The sequence below is a fragment of the Anser anser genome, assembly GCF_964211835.1.
Source record: "Anser anser genome assembly, chromosome: 1".
Lineage (NCBI taxonomy): Eukaryota > Metazoa > Chordata > Aves > Anseriformes > Anatidae > Anser > Anser anser.
Genome location: NC_139720.1, coordinates 201,266,962 through 201,288,019, shown reverse-complemented (window position 1 = coordinate 201,288,019; position 21,058 = coordinate 201,266,962). Strand labels below are relative to the sequence as shown.

Below are 21,058 nucleotides of genomic sequence, written 5' to 3'. Positions count from 1 at the left end.
CTGTTCTGCCTCACCTCTCCGGATGAGAGACATAGCTGAGCCACTGCCTCCATCCTTGGACAAAATGTCAAATTTTTTATAAACTTTCTGGCACTTCCATGCCAGCTTGGCTCATAATTTTGCCATAAAACTAGCCAAGCAAGGCAAGGAAGAAATAACATCAGACCAACTAATCCAAAAAACAGGTAAGCTTTTGGGTGCAGGAACCCTAGTTGTGCTAGCAATGTGCTAAAACCAAATCTTTAATGCTCATGGATTGCTGGGTTCCAAAAGAATAAGGTAAAACTAGAAATATATGAAAGCACTTCATAATAAAATGTATGGGGTTTTAGCCTTTTGTGTACAATCTGAGAAGTCTTTTGAGATAATTTTCTGTTGGTGACAGCTTACTGCTATTGCTAGTCAACCATCAGAGCTAATTTTTCCATTAATAATCTTCCACTCTTGGCATCCTAGTGGATGGGCCTCTTCAGCCTCTGGTTGCAGTGCACACGTTGTTTGCACTTCCATTATTTTGACTTGTATACTCCGTGGGTTTACCCAACTAAAAAGCAGGATTTAGTAACACAGGTGGAGACCACAGTGATAATGTGGCTCTGCTGTTTCTGAAACTGAAGGTGACTGTCTATCAACACAGATATTAATTTGTGCCTGTAGACATACACTGTATCTAATATAGTAATGAACTTACGTAATTTGTCTTGTTATTTTTGGTGCAGTCATTACTGGAGGGAGCAATACAGTCTATAGCTATAGCTGTTATGGTTGCTTTTATGTCATAAGTTTTACAATGCAAGTGATGATGAATTTACAACAATAACATTTTGAATGCACTGTTCGTTGAGAAATTTTAATTTGTTTTATTGTGTTGTAGAGGCTGTTATCCTTTCTTTCCCATTTATCTACAGTGTTTTTTTTCTGGAGGCAATTCTTTTGGTTTGCTATAAGTGCTGCATGATTATATGTGGTAGCTAGGTCTTTCTTTAGCATAGAACATTGTTTTGTGTTTGCTTGTTGAAAATACTAACACCCATTTATTGTGGAAAATATGCCTATTTAGTGATGGCTTTATCTCCTTTCACAGAGTATAGATTTATCTAACAAAGAACATGGAAATTTCACAGCTTCCATTCACAAACTGGAACATGAGAATGTAAGATTTCAAAATAGTCTTGTTAAACTACAAAATGACACAGAAACATCAATACTGGGTGGCATGGATATATATGGAGAAACAGAGCACAGTTACCAAGCCGGTTCAAAGATGCAGGAAAAGGAAGAGAGGTAATATTTAGTTTGTACTTATATATGAAACTTTCTATAAGCTTTCTGGAAGTATGTAATTGGACCAAACTTGTAAGGTTTTTATTTTCTTTTCTGCTCATTCAGAACTCCCACCAACCCAAATATCAGACCCAGTTGGTATATTTGCAAGGTTTGCATACATTTTTGTGGCTAACTGAATTTTGCAATAAATGAAGTCCCAGAAATGTTTGCCTATTTTAATATTTTTCAAGTGAAATAGTTTTAAAACCTTTTTTACACTGCTTAAGTTATTCTTAGCTCCAGGTTTTGCAAAACAGGACAGAATTAATTTTTACTGCCAAATAAAAACAAGACAAGGAAAGGATATACAAACCAACATGAGAGGTAAACTGCTCCACAGGAGGTTATCTTAATAAGCAGTTTGAACTACAGCTCCTGCTGGAAAGGTTTGTGTCCTACCAGTTCCATTTGTTGGAAGTTTCATTAAATGTATTTTAATGCCTTGTGAAGTTTTGGTGTTCTTGGGTGATCTGATTTTTAAAAGAAACATAAACTCAGATGCCCTGAATAAATTGTTACCACAGTGAACTTGTTAGGGAAAAGTAATGTGACTTAAGAATACTCCATCTCACAGAAAACGTATGGTACTGATGTCTTTACTTCTTAATTCCCTGTATTCAGTGAACTACTGAAGGACCTTCAAATGTGTTATAATCATGGCACTGCAGTAATAAAAAGAAAATTAAACTCTCTGCTAAACAATATTTCACAGTACAGGAGATTAAAAATTAATAGAAAGCTAAATATTTTGATCATTTATAACAAAGAACTTATGCAGTAGCACTAACGTAAAACAGTTCTGTGGAGCAAAGTTTAAATAAAGTGCAGCCAAATTTGTACAGGTTAAGATTTCAAAGTCATATATTCAAGTTTATGGCAAACCATGAAGTGATTTTCTTCTGTATAGTAGAAAAGCATTGCATTATCTGTTGATACAGTCTTGTCTAAAATTTCCTTTTAAATATGACGTTTAGTGATGGAGGTAATATTCACATGGAAATAAATGTATATATGTGTATCTGTGTGCATATACACGTATATACATGCACATACAGAGATATATGGAAGCAGCTGGTATGTCTGTTCTGCTACTAAACTTCAAATGATGTTGAAGGCTTTGCTGAATCAAAGATTTACAAATCAAGGTACAGACTGTTGTGCACCTGTAGATCTCACACTTCCACCAAAGATTGGCCAGTGCATTTTTTGCGCATGCTTCCACTTTTAAGTGAGCAAAAGTAAGATTTTCCCATTTTATCAGTAATTACACTTACTGTACATGAGAAACTGTGAAATTTCATTCATGTGAATTAAGTGTAAAGAGAGTTATGCAGGTAATTTGCAGGATGTTGATTTCATAGCCATTAAAGCCTGATGTTAAACCAAAACAGGGAGAAATAAACCTTCCTCACAACAGAAATCCCAGCCACCCCTACTGAACACAAGTTATATTATGATTCTAATTATCTGATGAAACTGGTGTATTGGGCCTGTTTTTCAAGTTCTAAAACATGCATTTAAGTTCCTAAGTTAAAGGCTATTTATTTTTAAAAAAAATCATATACAGATTACAAAAAAAGGGCAAATTCCATGTGCAGTGTATATATACATCAACCGGCAGTCTTTTTAAGATTGAGCCCTATGTATACTGTTGGTTCTCTGTTCCCCAGATGGGGAACTACCCCAAGATTTTCTCAGAAAAAAAAATTAAATTTTCAACCACCAAATGTGAGCACATAAACCAGGCAATTGATGTTGGTTTGGTTTAACTCTGGGGTATGTTTTATTTTATTGTGAGCATAAACCATGTTATTTCTGTTTTAATTTGCAGTTCTGTTTCCATGGTAATTATGGTACTGGAGAAAGGGCAAAAAAGATATTTTTTTTACATAGGAAAAAAAAAAAAAACAATGTTTGTGCAAAGTAGGAAGGTTGTGCTTTAAGTGGTAATTTTCAGAAGCTGTACTCTTTGTTTGTCCTTTGTGCTTTCAGAAGCCTAGAAATATTTGCACAATGGACAAAAGTGTCTTTGAGTGTACCCCGTAATATTTTTCTCTCATGATCGCTACTAGAACCCTAGGCTTGGGCACAGAGAGATAGGAGACCTCTAGAGAAAATACAGAAAATTGCAGGAAGTTAGACTGGTGATTTAGAAAGAGGTATTTCTTCTTTCTTTAGGTGTGCAGTGAAATTCTAAATATCACAAAGTAGCACATGGAGAAGTAGCATCTTTGTGCTAAAAAAAGACTGAAGCCACATCCTACCTATAACCACTTTTAATTAATTACTGTTCTCGTATATGATCATTGATTTTATTAATATTAAAATAAGCATTCTCTACCCCCAAAGTTTTAATCCCTTGTTCATACTTAGTACACATACAGTTGATTTGAATTTTGGCCTGATTGAGGAGGATTTTCTTTGATGAAGCCAGTGTGCTTGGCCTATTCAGAAATTAAAACATGCACGTGAGTTCCCATACAAAGTTACCATAAACACATACACAAATTAGATAACTGGCCAAGCCCAAGTGCACTTTTATCATGTGGAAAAAGTGAGGGGTAAAGGCTAGGACTGAATGCCTTCTGAGGTAGCTGGGAATCTCTTAAAGGATGTGTTGACAGTGGCATATCTGTCATGAAGAAGTCTTCACTACCCTTTGGAAGTCCTGCATTCTTAGTCGTACTCACCGCTGTATCAGTTATTGCAGCAGATAAATTGGAAGCTGCAAAAACTATCTCTTCAGGAAAATACTTACTAGCAGTATTTTAAAATCCAGTTACCAGTTATTCTTGCAAGGTAAAAGCAACAACACTAATCCCGCAGACATCCTGGTCTTTAAAGATCTGTTGTTCCTGTCCTCAGGAATAGGTATGTCAAGCAGCACGAGCTGCGTAAGGAGTTTGTTTTGCACCACGGAAGTCGCTGATCTCATGGGGACCTAGCTGATTTTATATATATCTGAGTATGGAAAAATCTATTCTCTCTAAAATTCCCCTTGTGAGGACATTGTTCTTTCATTCTTGTCCCATATGTCTCCATGCCAACAGTGACATTATTTTTGTGAAGTATGTGTATATGTTAAATGCTCTATAACCCCAATAAAAGCATAAGTTATTCAACTGCAATTACAGTGAATTTGCATTGCCAGTATTAACAAATGGTCATTTTTTTCACAAATTTGCAGATATTTGCCTACCTTTACATTTGTATTCAACCTAGAACTCTGTTTTTCGATTTTATTTTGGACCAAACTAGCAGAAATTTAAGCCCCAGCTGTGAAATTTGTCTTGAGTGAAGGCATAGCATCTATATCGAAACACCTAAGTGTAGGTGGTATGTTTTTCCAAGATAGTAAACAGCCCCAGCAATTTTATGGAATACAATAGGAAGTAGAGCCTTTAAAAAATCAGGTTTTGGTGGTGTTCTTTTCGGGGGGGGTATGTCTTTTTACTATGTGAAAGCTACCATAACTGTAGGCACCCAAGTCTGAAAATTCTGGTCTTAGTGAGGTAAGCTATAAAATAACAGTAATAACTGTTATTAAATACATATAGAACCAGTTCTGTGGAAGAAAATGAACACAGATCACACAGACTTTACTAGGGGTTTTCAGAGGAAATTAATTCCAAAAAGGTCAGAACACAAAATGAAAAAAAAAAGTCTGTGATTTTGTAATTCGTTACCATCTATCTTCAAAGGTGTCAGTTTTTTCACTGTGCCCTTCATACAAACAATAGGCAGAATAGATTTAAAATAGGAGAAAAAAAAATAAAATGCATTCTTCTATGCCTAGAAGGACAGAGTATATTTATTTTAATGAAAAGCATGAAAGAAAAGAGAAAATTCTGCCCCCCAAAAGATAAACATTTTAGGTCATGTAGAGAACCGGAAGGTTTGGTAAATATTTTCAGGGAGTTTTGTCTTTGAATGCATATCAGCAATATCACAGTAATAATAATATTATAGCATCATGCTTATAATTTGCTTTCTTGTAGCATTCGGAGTAACAATCACTACTACTTTATAATCAGAGAAAATATGTTCTTCATCAGGTTTCTGGGTTGTCCTGCACAGCCCATTTATAGAGGACTCAGTCTCACGTTTCAGCCCCGGTGTGCTTATGTACAAGCAGGAGCCATTAAGGCTGCACAGCTACCTTCTCCCAGCACTAAATATTTAAACCAGCATTAGAAAATGATGGTGTGATCTTTCTGCAGACAGCACTGCCCTTTCCCCGTGCTTGGCAAATTCTTCCTTTTTTATTAAAAATAAAATCTGTTTTCCTTGGATCTGAGTAGCACTGCATAGTCTTAGATACAATAGTAATCACATTTTAGTGGCAGAGAACTTGATCTTTAAAAGCTTTTATAGCTGCATTTCAGATTAGCAAAGCGTTTTAGGATCTTTTCAATGATAGCATCTTTTCAAACATCTATCATGTTTAAGTACAGTAGTTACCTCCCAAGAGTGAAATTTCTATTTCATCATAAGCACAGGCCTCCCTACAGTGGCAATTTCTACTATAGCCAGAAATGTTGTCACAGAAATGTAATAAAATCTGAAATAATTGAATTGTCTTTTTTTCATGTTTTGGTATATAAAACAAGTAAAGATCCAATTGAAAATTAGTCTAATTCAGCAGACATCTGGGCAAGCAAGTCTCAAAATTTTCTGCTCTTTAATCTATGTAATTTCAGAGCTATTTGGTTAACTGTCAGAAGAAGAAATTTCAAATGGGAAGCAAGGAGTTTCCTTTTTTTTTTTTTTTTTAAGTTACAGTTAACCATAAAAGTTTTTTGCTTCACAGAGCTACAAATGAATGCAAATATATGCTCATACATCCATTCTGATCACTATAAGCGGGATTCAAGAGTTATGGAACATCATAATACTTAAAAATTCAATAAACTTGAAGATTTTCCTTATTGTTACAAAAGCATGTTCTTGTATAATTAAAAAAAAAAGTATTTTAAAGATTTCATCATTTCCCTTATTAATTTCCAGTGTATCTTCTTTTATTAATTTCCAGTGGGTTATCATTAAATCAGTAGCAAAATTAGTGTTGCAGCAAAGATTTAGGATCAAAGTTTCCTGTACTATTCTTTTATTTAACTGATTTAAACATTTATTCTAATTTCTAGCTATTCAAATATAGTTCTTTAAAGTTATATTAGATCAAAACTGACTAATTATCCAGACGACAAATAATCTCAGCTCTCTTATAATTCGACATTTTATTTCTAGTATTTGTGTGGCTTAGTTCTATCTATTTCCCATCATACTGAAGCAAGTTTGTGGTTTAGATCCTATCCTGCAAAATTATATGGCAAGGTTACTCAACTTAAGTTCCGATGGGAGAGTTTAAATCAGTGTGATTTAAGGTACAGCTGAAGCAGACAAAGAATGCACACTCAGACAATCACAATAAGTTAGGTGGAAAGTGTTTTTGCTGCAGCTTGGTAATGCGTAATCTTATGTCCATACCTGGGTGCAGGAAGCAGTTTGAACAGTTGAGTAATCAAAATCGCACAAATGAACAAAAAGCATGGCTTTGCTCTGACAGCTTGGGGTTTTAACTGGTTTTCATATTTTGATTTTATATTTTTATTGCTATTTTAGAACTTTCCAAAATGAAGATGAATGGCACATGAAAGCTCAACAGACTGCTCTGCTCACAGCCAGTGGATGCCACAGAAACTGTAGCCCCACTTTATATGGCCAAGGCAATATTACTGGCTCAAAAAATGGTATCGCTTTATCTTATAAACTTGACAGAGGTCACGAAAAGGAACTGGATGATAAATCTCCATCACCACCAGTGGGGTATCCTTTGTGCTTTGGCGGGCTGTTTTCTGAAAAAGGCACAACAGGCGGTTTACTAAGCCATGCTTATGATGCAGAAGAAATCAAATTATCAGTAAGTAACTGTTTTTCTATAACATAGATATTTTCAAAGCTTCTTTTAGTGGTCCACATCCATCTGTGGACCAAATGCAATCCTGAAGGAACCAAAAATCAGATTATTCCTGTTGTCACTGTTATTTATTCAGTGCTAGCCCAGCAAAACTGTAAATACCTTATCCTAACATAACCACAGTTTTTCTGAAGATTAAACATCCCCTACTGGGCCATATCTCTGTACTAGTAACGATGGTGATAATTACCTGCCATTAGGCGACTGCAGGAGAGACTTCTACATTTTAGCTCATTGCCTTCTATATTGGGGCACTCTGCTTCATGTTGCCTTCTGTAGGGGCACTGCTTTAAATGTCTTTCCATAATACCTGCAAACTTATGCTTTAAGTGCTGTTAGACAAATCCGGTTTCCACAGCATTTGATTGATGGATGAAATTAGAGGAATTGCAGCAACTATTTTCTGTGTGTTAGCTATTGTATTTGAAAAGGAACAGAAATGATAACTGCTGTAATCCTTATTTTTCTTGAAATGAAAGAGTAATAGTGCAGCATTCTTTCTTTCAGTCTTCATAGGGTGCAGATTACCAACCTCCATTGACAAGTGGGATAAATCCCACTTTGGCTCTGGCAACTTCTTAGGAAAAACTTTCCAGAATTCTTCGACTTCAGCTCTCTTTAAATTTGAGCTTTACACTCTTCCTTAGTATCTTTTTTCCATCCTTAGGCATCCACTACAGGCCCCTATTTTTTTTTCCACTAGAAGATTTAGCACTCATTTTCCAGACCTCAAACCACACAACCACACCAACTTTTAATAGAATTTACAGATTAGTAAGGAATGGACTGTGGCCATCTCTCTGTCCAACAGTGATATATGCATCTTCGTACCCAGGAGATCCCAAACTGTTTGTGCCTGAGTCCTTTTGAGAGAAGAAAGGGAAGACTAATTCAGCTTTTAATGGGGAGAACCAGTAGGCAATGTTCTTGCCACATGGCACGTTAATTAGGACAGAAGAGGCATTGTGACACCAACAGCCATCTTCAGGCAGGTTGCATTGGTCGTGCCCCAGTTCTTTTGTTCACTTCATAAATGTGCACACATCCTTTTCTATCAGAGATGTAGCTGCTGGAAGATGCTCCAGAAGCTCCCGGCCGGTGAGCAGCGACATGCTGATTACCTGCCTGGGAAGCGGGAGTTGCAGTGCAGCCCTTCACTGCCTGTGCTCCCAGCAGCTGTGTCCCAGTAGTCAGAGTGAACCAGCTAGTCCTGGGTGTATGACCTCATTTCCATTTTTACACCGCATAGGAATTTTAAGTAATTGGCTTTTGGTTTCTCATTGGCTTGGAAGTTTTCCTCTTTGTACTGCTAGTAGCAAAAAGAACTGTTTGGACTTTTTCAGGAAAAGTCTGGTAAACAGCAGTTCTCATCCTCTCTTCTGTCAGAAGTGTCAGACAGAGATAGCAGGGCACAAAGCTTCTATTTCCAGCCAGCCCAGGGAAAATGCCCATTCTGAGACAGTTTTGCAAGCTGCAGGGAAACTATTTCCCAGCTGGCACTCAGGACAGGGTCGATGCCAAGACAGTTGACTAGATTGAAAGGAAAACATTTCCAGCTGGTGTGTGGGCAAAGTACAGAATGAAACTATAAAGCAAGGGATGTTTCTAATGCATAGTCTAAGTCCAAATGAGAGGGATCAAAGCAAGTAGGAGTTCAGAAGATCAACAAAATCAAATCGTCATTTATATACATATATATTTATTCAAGAAGATTATTGGCAGGTTCAGAATTGTCTATTTCTATATAATTTCTCTATATTAGCTGGAGCAAGCAGTTATGTTCATTGTGCTTCCCAACCTGGATCTTCATTTGTGACTTTTAGTCAGAAATACTTTGTCATGTTTCCCTTCATGATGGACATACATCACGTGTTCTTGCTTTCAAAACTTAGTAGGACAAGAAAGACTTAGGCTGTAGCAAGGAAAATTTAGTTAGGCATTAGGAAACTTTCTAACTTTAAGGATGGGAAATGACTAAATGAATAAATAAATTACAATGGATCGTTGTGGAAATTCTAGCACTGGACGTTATTAGGAATGATTCTGACAGTCTTGATCCTACCCTGAGGAACACTGTGGTCCATGCCTTTGAAGTAATACTGTTACCTACTTACTAAGGTATTTAGGTCTTCCAAATGCATTCCTATGTGGCTTGAAGTTATCCCAGGAATTTCAATTTTCATATACAAACAGAAGCACATTCTTCTGAGAAGACAGTCATCTGTACCTGCTGCCTAAGATGTATTGCAGTGCAGGGTTAGAGGAAACTGCCCCCAGAAAATTGAAATTAGCCAGATCAATTCGTCGTCTTGGTGTGACAAGAACTTTCCTGAGAAGTAGAAGGGCTAAACATGAGAAGACTTTAATGCTCTTGGGAGCACGATTTGACCACTAAACATTGCACTATCCTGAATGTCAATGTTTTCTTGCTGCGCTGCTAAATGTGCATCCAGGAATGTTGGGACAATTCATGGGGCAAGACAGAGATTAACACTAGTAAAGTTAACTAGGCACTCTGTGAGAGAGAACAGACCTGGCTTCCCGGAGTGCTTCTGCCCAGAAATCCAGTTTCATAACTCATAAGCATTTTGAGCAGTTCCTGTTTAAGGAAAAGGCATATTTGACATATGTCACATGTGGAGATATGCATCTGTATATCAGGTGCCCTCCTTCATTTCCAGCAAATGATGAGGCAAAAGGGTGGCTCCCATTATTGGTGTACACCAAGGAAACATGGGGGGAGCTGACACTGTAGTAATGAAAAAGCAGAGTCCTTGTTGCCTCACTACCCGACCAGTTAGGCTGAAAGCTTACCAATGAACCCATTTCTGCGCAGCTCCAGTTAGAAAACTGAAGGATATAAAGGAGGTGTTATCTGAAGAAAACAAATTCAAAACTAGGGACCATGAGTCTCATCTGAGACAGGGATTAAAGCAGTTTCTTTATAGTTTTTCTTCCTCAGGCGCAGAAAGTGAAGATAATATAGGACATAGTGAAAGAACAGACCAGAGGCTGGGAAAACAAAGCTTACTTGCTAACAAGAAATTTTGCCTTTTAGACCTGTTTAGATACAACCTTCTCTCAAAGTGCATAAACACAGTGCATTAGGGACCTATCTAAAATGATAGTCGGTGATGTCTGACCCTCAGGGTAAGAAGCTGTAAGGAGCCACGATCTGCTTGTTCCAAGTGGTAAACATTCTTCTCTCCTCTGAGGAAATTCAGAAATGTCTCATTTGGGGTTCACACTGTATTTCAAGAAAAACACATCGAAGTAAGTACCAATTGAAGCAAAGGACAGTAGCATTTTAGGAAGATAGCTTCATCGCGAGGCTGGTATGTTTCTACTGACAAGTCAGCAATTGTAAACACTGTTGTAATGAATCTCTGAGAACCTCTTGTAACTTGATGTAATATTTCTGAAGACTGGCACATCTGCCTGGTTTCCTTTGCTTCTCTCTGGAAGTGTTTTATTTGCTCAGTATTTACTCAGTGATTTTGGAGTAAGTGAAACATGGTGTTGCTTTAAATAAAGCCTCCACGTACAGTGTCTTCTTCATAATGCAAAGCTATCTTAAAACACTTCAAAGTAGTACCGCCAACTCTATCGCTGAATCCAAACATCACAAGAAAATGTTTATGTGACCTAGCCCATGAGAGGGGAGGAAAAATTCACATGTAGCCATAGCATTCAAAATCTCAGGAAAATCTCTTTCTGTGAAAACAATGGTGATTTATGGGTGGGGAATCATGCACGTGTTTCCAGGGAAAAACAAAAGGCGGGTGATTTCCCTCCAGAGTTTCTCAAACATTGGAATATCCCTGCTAGTGCAAGAAGAGTGTTGTGGGAAAAGGTAAACCAATACCTTTAGGTTCCGTATTCCTACCTGGCAAATTAAGTCACTTTCTTCCCTGCCCCATTAAAACACTTACTTTTGAGGCACTGAGTAAAGGAAAATTCTGCTTTATCTGTGAATTTCACTTTAGGAACCCCGTATGTCCAGAAAGCCTGGCTCAGCCTAGAAGGGTGGTATTACATCCAGAATTTATTTCTTGCTGTACTGTGAAAAGTAAGGGGATTTCCTATGGGAAATCCCTAAATTTCATCTCAAGGTCTGCTGCAAACCATTTGAATAGAATAGTGCTTTACAGCATTTCTATATTTTCTAGTTAATATCTTCTGGCCTGAAAAGCTGTTAAGGGCAGTTTTAAAGCAGGCAGAAGCAAAAACCGAATCTGCCTGTAGTTGCTGTGGAAATAGGGAATACCCCCTTCTGATATAATGGATCCTAGAATAAACATTTACAGGTTTAATAGAATTGGCATTTTCTACAAGCCATTTGGATATTTAAATTATTTGAGGCCCTTCCTATTTGATGTACCGGCAGTCTCCTTTTTATATTCTAGGAAAAACAAAATTAGAGATTCTACACTAACAATTCTAACAGTTATTAAAAATATTTCAACGCATGGTTTAATTAAGATAATGATTTCTAATATTCTTACTCAATATATGGTCACATAAAGACAGAAAAATATCTTTCTCTTAATATTTTACAGATCCTGTATGAAGTTTTTTCTCAGTTCACTGTTAAAAATTCATGTCATAGAATCATATTTATCTTTACAAATAAACATTGAATATATTTAAACAAGCAAATTATCTTTAGACAGAGAAAAGGGTTTTTTTTCTTTTTTTTTTTGACAGACATTCCAATGAATGGATCTTAAATATTAGCAAAAGGAATTAACAAAGAATGCTGCTTACAGTTTTAGAACTCATTCCAGCAAAGATTTATTCATGTCCTTTGCTTTATACAACTCTGAGTCCCATGACAACCATTTTAAGACTGATTTTCGTATGTTTTATGTCTCTGTCTATTAAATGTTCATTAAATGGAAATAAAATTTTTCAGTGAACTACTTGCAGTGAATAAAGTTTAGTACATTCTCCGGAATATCAGGACTTGAAGTAGACAGTGCTGAACTTAGTACAGTTTTTCTTCCTTTCCTAAGAAAGCATTTCATGAGATGGAAGAGAGGCAGAGGGAGAAAATTACAGGAGGCAATCAGCAGTACCCAACACTAGTTATATTCTGTAGTTCCAAATAACAGGTTATTGTCCTCTGTCCTGGTCTAAATTACACAAATGACTAACATGACCTTTAGCTGATCCAAAGATTTAAGAGGTTCTGAGGCAGCTTAATTCTGTCTAACAGGATATTTATATTTTTAATGGCAAATCTACATCCCAGTGCTGTGAATGTCAGAGGTGTTTAAACATCATGTTCACATTATGTTATTTAGCTGCCTGAGTGTATTTAAAAACATATGCCTGAAGTCATATTTTCTTGGAGATGTATAAAGCATTAAAGGGTTATTAGCTGCTCTGTGTTAAGATGTGTTTAAGTTTAAAAACTGATTATGCAAGCACGTTGTTGAACTTTCTGTTTTTTACTATTTCTTTCTGTGTGTTTCTTAGTCTTCTCCTGAGATGTCCGTCCTTGCAACAACAGAAAAGTTCCTTCAAGAGGAAGAGAAACACACAAAAGAGTTTGAAGAACGTTTAAATTCACACCTTGAAGAACTGCAGAGACATTCTGAAAACACTCTAAAGAAATATGCCATGCTACAACAAAGCAGGCATACTTAAGCCAGTCACACAATCAAAAAAATAAAACCACACGTAACCGCTCCAGAATTTCTTAGAACTAAAATCTGCACCTATCTTCTTAATGTCTTTAGGCACATCACGAATTGCAAGTATTTTAACGTGAAGGCTTCAATAAGATAATCATTATCCTGCAGATTTGGGTATATTGCAACTGGACTACGCTACAAAACGTTGTACTCTAGACGTATTACAAAATACACAGGTTAGCTTCACATAGTTAAATTGAGACCCCGTTGTAGCACTGTAAATGAAGACACTTTCAATTCTGTGATGTACAAAGGGCTAATAAGTGGAATCATTCCCTCGAAAATATAATCAGCCAAGAGAAATTCTCTAGATCGCAGAGAAGAATAATAGGGGCCTTTAGCCATGTGATAGCTCCTAGCATAAAGAGCTAATCTTTGCTCTGGTTATTCTTGGCTATTCTATAGCCCTTGGGACGCTTGAAATGAGAAATCTGAGCTTTTCATTTTTTATGGTGTAAGCCATGCCATTCTGTGGGAGGAACACAAGCAGACAAAGCACAAACATACTTTGAAGCCATCCCTATTACTCCTTTTGCCAGACCCATAGACTTCGCTTGGGACAGTGATCTTGGGTGCTTTCTATGCTTTACATTAATACTTATGATTTTTAAATCCCATCTTCAAAAGCACCTCTTTTAATAGTACGTTGGCACATTGTTTAACTACATTGGAATAGAGAAAAAAACTTACTTCAGAAAACTTGTGATGAGTCTTAGGAAAGGGCCTAAATTCTTTATATTTTTCTGCAACATAGGAAAACATTGTAAAACTGAACAGAGTTAGTTCAGCTCTATATGCTTTACTGAGAGCAGCCCTGAGGAGAAGGACCTGGGCATGTTGGTGGATGAGAAGCTCGGCATGAGCTGGTAATGTGTGCTTGTGGCCCAGAAAGCCAAACGTACCCTGGGCTCCATCAAAAGCAACATGGCCAGCAGGGTGAGGGAGGGGATTGTCCCCCTCTGCTCTGCTGTTGTGAGATTTCCAAAGAAATTCTTCCCTCAGAGGGTGGTGAGGCCCTGGCCCAGGCTGCCCAGAGAAGCTGTGGATGCCCCATCCCTGGAGGTGCTCAAGGCCAGGCTGGATGGGGCTTTGGGCAACCTGGGCTGGTGGGAGGTGTCCCTGCCCGTGGCAGGGGGGTGGAGCTGGGTGGGCTTTAAGGTCCCTTCCAGCCCAAACCATGCTGTTGTTCTGTGATTCTTTGCTGAAAAACTGCATAATATTGAGATTCCTTTTATTTGCAATTCAAACTGGATTCTGTTGCTGTGTAAGCAAAACAAATTACAGACAGTGTTGATGAACCACCAATTTCAGTGAAAGAGATGCTGAAGTGCTGCTTTCCAGCATGTACTGTTGCCAACTTCCTGGAAAAATCTAGATGAAAATAATGCCAGACTGTCAAACAGCTCCAGTGTGTGAGTAAAAGAAGTCTCATTAATATTCAAGACCACAGCAAAAATGTAAATTGTCTTTGGAAGTTATATTTCCATTATGACAAAATATACTACATCACACTTACACAAAATACCAAGATTTTAAATACCAGTTTGGCTCAGTTTGCAATAAAATGAGCAATGAAAATGAGGACATCAAAGATCCTTTACAGGAAAATTCAGGGAAATTGCTAGACTCAGCTGGAGGAATAAAGGCTGAATAAAAAGATGATGAAAGGACATCTGAACAAACTAAATATATATGTGTCCTCAGTCTAAGGAGAGAGGCATCTGGGTGTTTTAAAAGGACTAATGAGGAAATTTAGGAACCTCTGTAAATAAAGCTTAATTTTAAGATCAGAAAGATTTGCAGCAGCAAAAAGACAGCAAAATGTTATCTTTCAGAAGGGCAGAAGAAGAAAAAAAATGATATTAGCCAGTTAGCCGGATTCTTTTGCTGCTGAAGACTTAAACAAGCAAGAAGTCAGTATGCCCCAGAGCTTCAAAGAAATGTGTCTGAGTCCAGTTAACTACCCAAGGATCCCTCTCGTGATACAGGGCTGTGTGATTATGTAGAACGAATGATTGGAATTATCAAAAAATGAATAAGATTTTTTTTTTTCTAAAGCTTTTCAAGACCTGCCCAAGCTCCTGACTTTGGCTAATGAAATAACAGAGGCAGTTTCAGCCTGGCTTTTGTGTAATGCCGTATAATAAACTCCACGTGAGAAGCACCGAAGCCCCAAAGCACGTGTGCCCGAGCAGCCGCCTTGTTTCCCGGTCCTTGCTGCATGGAGCGTGTTCCACCGAAAACGTGCAGAGTCAGCACGGGTCACAGGGCTGGCTTGTACCACCTGCTCATACCACCTTCCCCTTCGCTGGCCCAAATCTGCAGAAGTTGCTAAGCTAGCAGCTACGTTTGTACAGCCTATGTTAAAGAATATGTTAAAGAATGATGGACGGTAGAAACAATAAAGACTGAGAAATGATATACCTGCAAACAGGGACTAAAGATGTAGTGTCAAAAAAAAAAAAATCGTCATACAGCTCCAAGGCTTATAAACGCCTGAAAGTACCCGTAAAAATGAAAAAGAAATGAATTATTAATTGTAAGTTCAGTTGACAGGACAAGGTGCAGTGTTCTGGGGCTACGGATTAGTCAAAAGATGGAGAAGGTTTCTACTTTGTGAATAGCTGGCAATGGAAAATTCTTGCAAGCTGCTGGACCTCTTTTATAATTTTTCAAAGCTTCACCAAAAAGCATTTTTTTGGCTCCCGCTTGAAAGGCTTGTTTTAAATAAAGAGCACAATGGTTCAAACTGCCACCAGCCTTTTGTTGCTGAAGCAAAACCAGAGGTCACGTACACACAGTTGCCAACATGTTTCGGGAAGATATAATTTCAGAATAGTTGGTGGGAGATGAGCTGCCAGGCCACTGCTGCCCAATTTGCTTCCCAAAACTTGTGCTGATGGGGCTGTCAGTGGAATGGCAGCGAAGAGAAACATGTAAAAGTGACTCAGGTGAAAGTTGGTTATTTAGTACATTTCCTTCCTACTTCATTTCTTACTCTCTTCTTTTCTGTGTGGGAAATTTAGGAAGGGAGGAGCAGCACGGAGACCGTGGGCACGCTGAGCAATGCAGCGAGGGATGCAAACAGCAGCGACAAAACGCTGCCAAATCAGCACAAAAATGGGCAAACGTGAAAAATCACAGGCACGGTTTTCTCATTTTTCCAATGTGTAGACTTAAGCAATGGCTTAAACTTATCCAGTGAAAGGAAGATAAATTTCTGCTGTGGTCAGAGACCCCAAGAGGGCCTAAATCCCCTTCTCGCTGCTGCTTTAGCGGCGGTGCAGCAGGGCACAGAATCGAGCCCTCCACCACGCAGTCATTCACAGCGAGACCAAACAGCGGTGGGAGGGAGGAAGAAGCCATAAACAGAGACTGTCAGATGAGATGAGCCCCGGGGGAGCTACGTCCAGGGTATGTCATGGCAGTCACCGAAGTGTTTTGGATGCGGCAGCCCCGGTTTGTGCCATGCTCCATTCGGGAGTCGGTCCTGCTGCGTCCGCCCGTGGCCCCCCAGAGGAAGGACCTGAGCCCCTACGATACAGATCATGGGATCATGTTCCCATGCAGCTTTACGACCTCCAGCAGCCAATTCCATCATTACAATCACTTGTTCTCACAGAATCACAGCATGGCCGAGGTTGGAAGGGACCTCTGGGGATCCCCCTGTCCAACCCCTGCCGAGCAGGATCACCTAGAGCACGTTGCACAGGATGGCATCCAGGTGGGTTTGGGAGACCTCCACAACCTTTTTCATGTCTTTCCATGCAAAACAGCTAATCACTAGATTTCCTGTCAGCTGTCTTGTGCTAGCAAAGCTCTTCCCAGAAAGCGGGCTGCTTGGAAAGTGCTAAGTTAAAGCTTGCTCCTGGTGGAGCTCATTTGAATTGGCCAAGGTGATGTGGGAGAGTAGTGTTGGCTTTTCCTCACTGTAGAGTTCAGATCTCAGTTATTTAATCACTGTGTCTGAGGTACTGTTTGATCACATGGACACCCTCAAATCGAGAAATAGGCTGTAATTTAATGTACCACATCTAAATTCCATTAGTGGGTTGAGCAACACCCCTAGACACTGACACGCGGTGCTCCAGACTCACTTCCTAAACCAACAAACCCATCAGTTTGTTCCTATTATCTACTCCTAGCCACAATGCTAGGGGCCTTAAAACAGATTTATCAAAAACGTGTTTGCCCGCTTATCTTATGAGAACCAGTATTTGTGCAAAAAACAGTCCTAAACCATCCTGTCTCTGAATTTCCTGCAACAGATGTAGAATTTACTGTGTTCAGCCCTAGGGAACCCAGCATGAGAAGGACATGGAAGTATTAGAGCAAGTCCAGAGGAGACCATGAGGATGATAAAGGGGCTGGAGCACCTCTCCTGTGAAGGCAGGCTGAGGGAGTTGGGGTTGTTCAGCCTGGAGAAGAGAAGGCTCCGGGGAGACCTTACAGCGGCCTGCCAGTACCTAAAGGGGGCTACAGGAAAGCTGGGGAGGGACTCTTTGTCAGGGGGTGCGGTGATAGGACAAGGGGGAATGGCTTTAAACTAAAAGAGGGGAGATTTAGATTAGATATAAGGAGGAAATGCTTCCCTCAGAGGGCGGTGAGGCCCTGGCCCAGGCTGCCCAGAGAAGCTGTGGATGCCCCATCCCTGGAGGTGCTCAAGGCCAGGCTGGATGGGTCTTTGGGCAACCTGGTCTGGTGGGAGGTGTCCCTGCCCACGGCAGGGGGGTGGAGTTAGATGATCTTAAAGGTCCATTCCAACCCAAACCATGCTGTGATTCTATGAATTTACTTACAGGCTTGGCATGGCTGCTTGTACAATACAAAAAGAGCAACAACTTCTACAGAAGTCCTGGGTCCTTGGTATCCCACCTAAGTACCAAAACAAGAATTTTTTACTTGAAACTTTTCCACCGTGTACAAATAAAGGTGGTGCACAGAAGACAGGATCAGCAAAACCTGGACCCATAGCAACGATGCCGACACGCAGCTGGGCAGTGGATGGCCGGACCCCGGGTGGTTTGGTGCCGCCGTGTAAACTGGGATCGCACACCCAGAGCTCTCCCAGTAAGGAACTTTTTCAAGATGCTTCTCCAGAACTCAGATTGGAAGTGCGGGCCCTGCTTCACCTCCGCCAGCTCCAAGGGGGCATTTGAGTCTGTACCCGTACCGGCTGGGCACGCAGCGGACATGTTCTGGAAGAAGGACAGTGCGCCGTATTTCCCTGCTGTATTGCAGAGTGCTGGTTTCTGACCACGGGCATTTGAATAAGCAAATATTTTCTTGAAGTTTGATGGAAACACAAGACCGATCATCGGTTTCTCTAAATTCTGAAAACAGATGTAGATCTTCCTTCAGAGCACAGGCAGCGTCGCTGGCTTCTGTCACTCGCTTTTGGGGACTCGGGCTCATTTGTAACACAGCCAGCCCTTCACCCATGGTGGGAACGTTTGACACAATTCCCTTATTTTCCCAGCATTTTGCAGACATGCATAAATCTCCATTCAAACCTTGATCTCTGTTTGACTCAGACGATTTATGCTTTGAAAAACTGGTCTTAATAAATTGCTTCCATAACTTGATTTATCAGAAGGCAATGGCAGGTTTATAATGACTTCACCTGATAATGAGCACTCGTGGAAAACTTATCATAAGCCACTGCTGAAGAAGCATCTCAGCATGAGTTTTCTGGTAAAATGCTTGTAATAAATCATTCAAGTTTGCCCACAAGCTACTGTATGCTGGGAAACGGTTGGAAACTCTATTTCTAAAACACTTCTGAAGACAACTGACACTTGGAGTAATACATACAGTTAAAAAACAGACATGGTTACACCTTAAGCAGAGAAGTTAACTAGAGTTGAGATTTGGGCAACTGCCATTAATTTACTTCCTGATTACTTCCCAGTGATTTTTGACAGTTTCTGTCCACAGAGGCTTCACACCACTTTTCCAAATGTGCATTCTCCTATGCTAGCAAAAGGGAACAGGGTAGAAAATGTCAGAATCCAACTTCATTATTTACTAGAGAAAAAAAAGTTATATATATATATTTATTTTTTTTTAAGATTCAAACTGTGAAACCAATTCTAACTCCTGCATAATGAACAGTTCAGAATATGCAACGCTGTTCCTCTCAATTAGTACTCAGCAAAATTGCACATTTCAGGGGACTGAAGCACAGAGTCTCTTATCAGCATTAAGCTCTAGGTTCGTACTAATAAACATTTGGCTCTGAGAAGATGATTACTGTGACCTGAAGAAGCTGTGGATGACAAGAGACAAAGGAAAAGCATAAGAAAAGCAGAAATTAAACATCTAATTAGAGAAGTAATCTTAAATATTATCAAGTCCTACTGACCTTTTACCTATTTTGTTGTTATCAGCTGGTTAATTGCTCTTACGTGTCACAGACTCAACTCTTGCAGAAAATGAAGGGGGGATAAAAAACCATAATGACTCTGAACAGCTTCAAGGAAAGCTTTGCAAATCTATGAAATTATTGCTTGGGCTGATAAATAAAATAAAATGAAAATAAATGAAAATAAATGAAATAAATGAAATGAAATGAAATGAAATGAAATGAAATGAAATGAAATGAAATGAAATGAAATAAAATAAAATAAAATAAAATAAAATAAAATAAAATAAAATAAAATAAAATAAAATAAAATAAAAAGCCCTACAGGTGGAACTGACTGAACTAAACCTGCTCCTGAGATGGGGAATTCACAAGGAACTTGGGTAAAGCCTACAGAAAGAGCGTCATGGGGCAAGGAGGGAAAGGAAAATGTTGGTGAGGAATCTAGGGAAGGAGAAGGTGAGGAAAAGGAATCTATGGAAGAGGTCAGAGGAAACTTGGCCTCCATTCACGATGCCCAAGAAGCCAAGCACCCTGCAGAACACGCGTATTTGACGTACACACAATTTTGTCGACTTCCTCGGACACACGTTTTAGTCCAGCTGAACGCCTCCTTTCAGAACCAGGCAAACTCTCACGTCTCCATTGCAGCCGTACATAAGGATAAAATAAAAATAGGACAAAAGGCATTTGGTGAATGGGAGAAGGGTTTGGTGAATGGTTTTGGGAGAACAGAAACAACTGGGAGACAACCCAGACTGAGCAATGACTTTTACAGATTGATCACTTTGGATCTCTCCAACTGGAGGAAGCAGCTCTCAGTACAAAAACACAGAACATTTTCAGTGCAGCAGCGTGCGGCTGGGTGACCATCTTGTCTGTGTCACTTACTGTGCGGGTATCCCAACTATGCTGCCAACTGCGTGGAAAACAAAACAAAACAAATCCTAACAATTAATCCAAACTCTTCCCTTTAGCTTTAAGCAGATTCTGTATCTCAAAAACAACCTGGTCTGCAGAGCCAGTTTAATTCTAGGCACTATTAACAGCAGTGGCCATCCCAGCATAACTCACTGGCCATGCGTCCCCTCCGGAACTGGGTTGGTTTGTACCTGGTCACAGACTCACCCCACTTCAGGGACGTTTGCCTTTGGGCAGAGCCTAATGCAGGGAACTGCATTTGCTTGCCTACGTTTGCTGAGGGTTTTTTGCAAAACAGCTTTGGCTACCCATAGCACCCTGCACAGAACAGGGCACCGGGTTAGTGCTGGAAGCAAGAGCTGAGTTTTTCGCAGGCAGACGTACAAACAGTCCCACCGAGCTCACTGGGACTGCTGGAAGGTGGCACCTGATGCAAAGATCAGCGTGGTCTTTGACTGCCTGCTCAGGAGCACATCCTGCTACGCTTCCACGTGTTGTAGCATCGTTTTCTTTCTTGCTTGGTCTGTATTTAAGCAAGAGTCAAGAGTTCTCAAATTCTTTCCTCCCAAGTCTTTCGGAACTTAATGCTTACTGAGTGCCTTAAAATATTTGGACGAGAAAGGGCTGTAGAAAAATGCAGAATTACTCAAGCGTTTTAATCAGAATTTATAGTTTGACTTCTGAGGCTAAAACTGCCTAAACAGTGCTTGCAGCTCCCTTTAAGTCAGGGGAAGAAGGGGATTTCACAGGACAGCGGCTCACTTAAGTAAA

At 39.5% G+C, this 21,058-nt stretch overlaps 1 protein-coding gene across 7 annotated transcripts in view; it reads left to right on the top strand.

The window, feature by feature from the left end:
- DEUP1 (deuterosome assembly protein 1) overlaps nucleotides 1–19,683 on the top strand; it is a 48,543-nt gene extending 28,860 nt beyond the window's left edge. For 5 of the 7 annotated variants that reach the window (XM_083816312.1, XM_083816313.1, XM_083816314.1 and 2 more), the window contains 3 exons: nucleotides 1,085–1,284; nucleotides 6,949–7,246; nucleotides 12,785–19,683. In XM_083816312.1, the coding sequence (XP_083672438.1) occupies nucleotides 1,085–1,284; nucleotides 6,949–7,246; nucleotides 12,785–12,955 (669 nt within the window). In that variant the 3' untranslated portion in view covers nucleotides 12,956–19,683. The remainder of the gene's footprint in view (nucleotides 1–1,084; nucleotides 1,285–6,948; nucleotides 7,247–12,784) is intronic. The other 2 variants (XR_014576436.1, XR_014576437.1) reach the window with 2 other exon arrangements.
- Nucleotides 19,684–21,058: the final 1,375 nt, after the last annotated feature.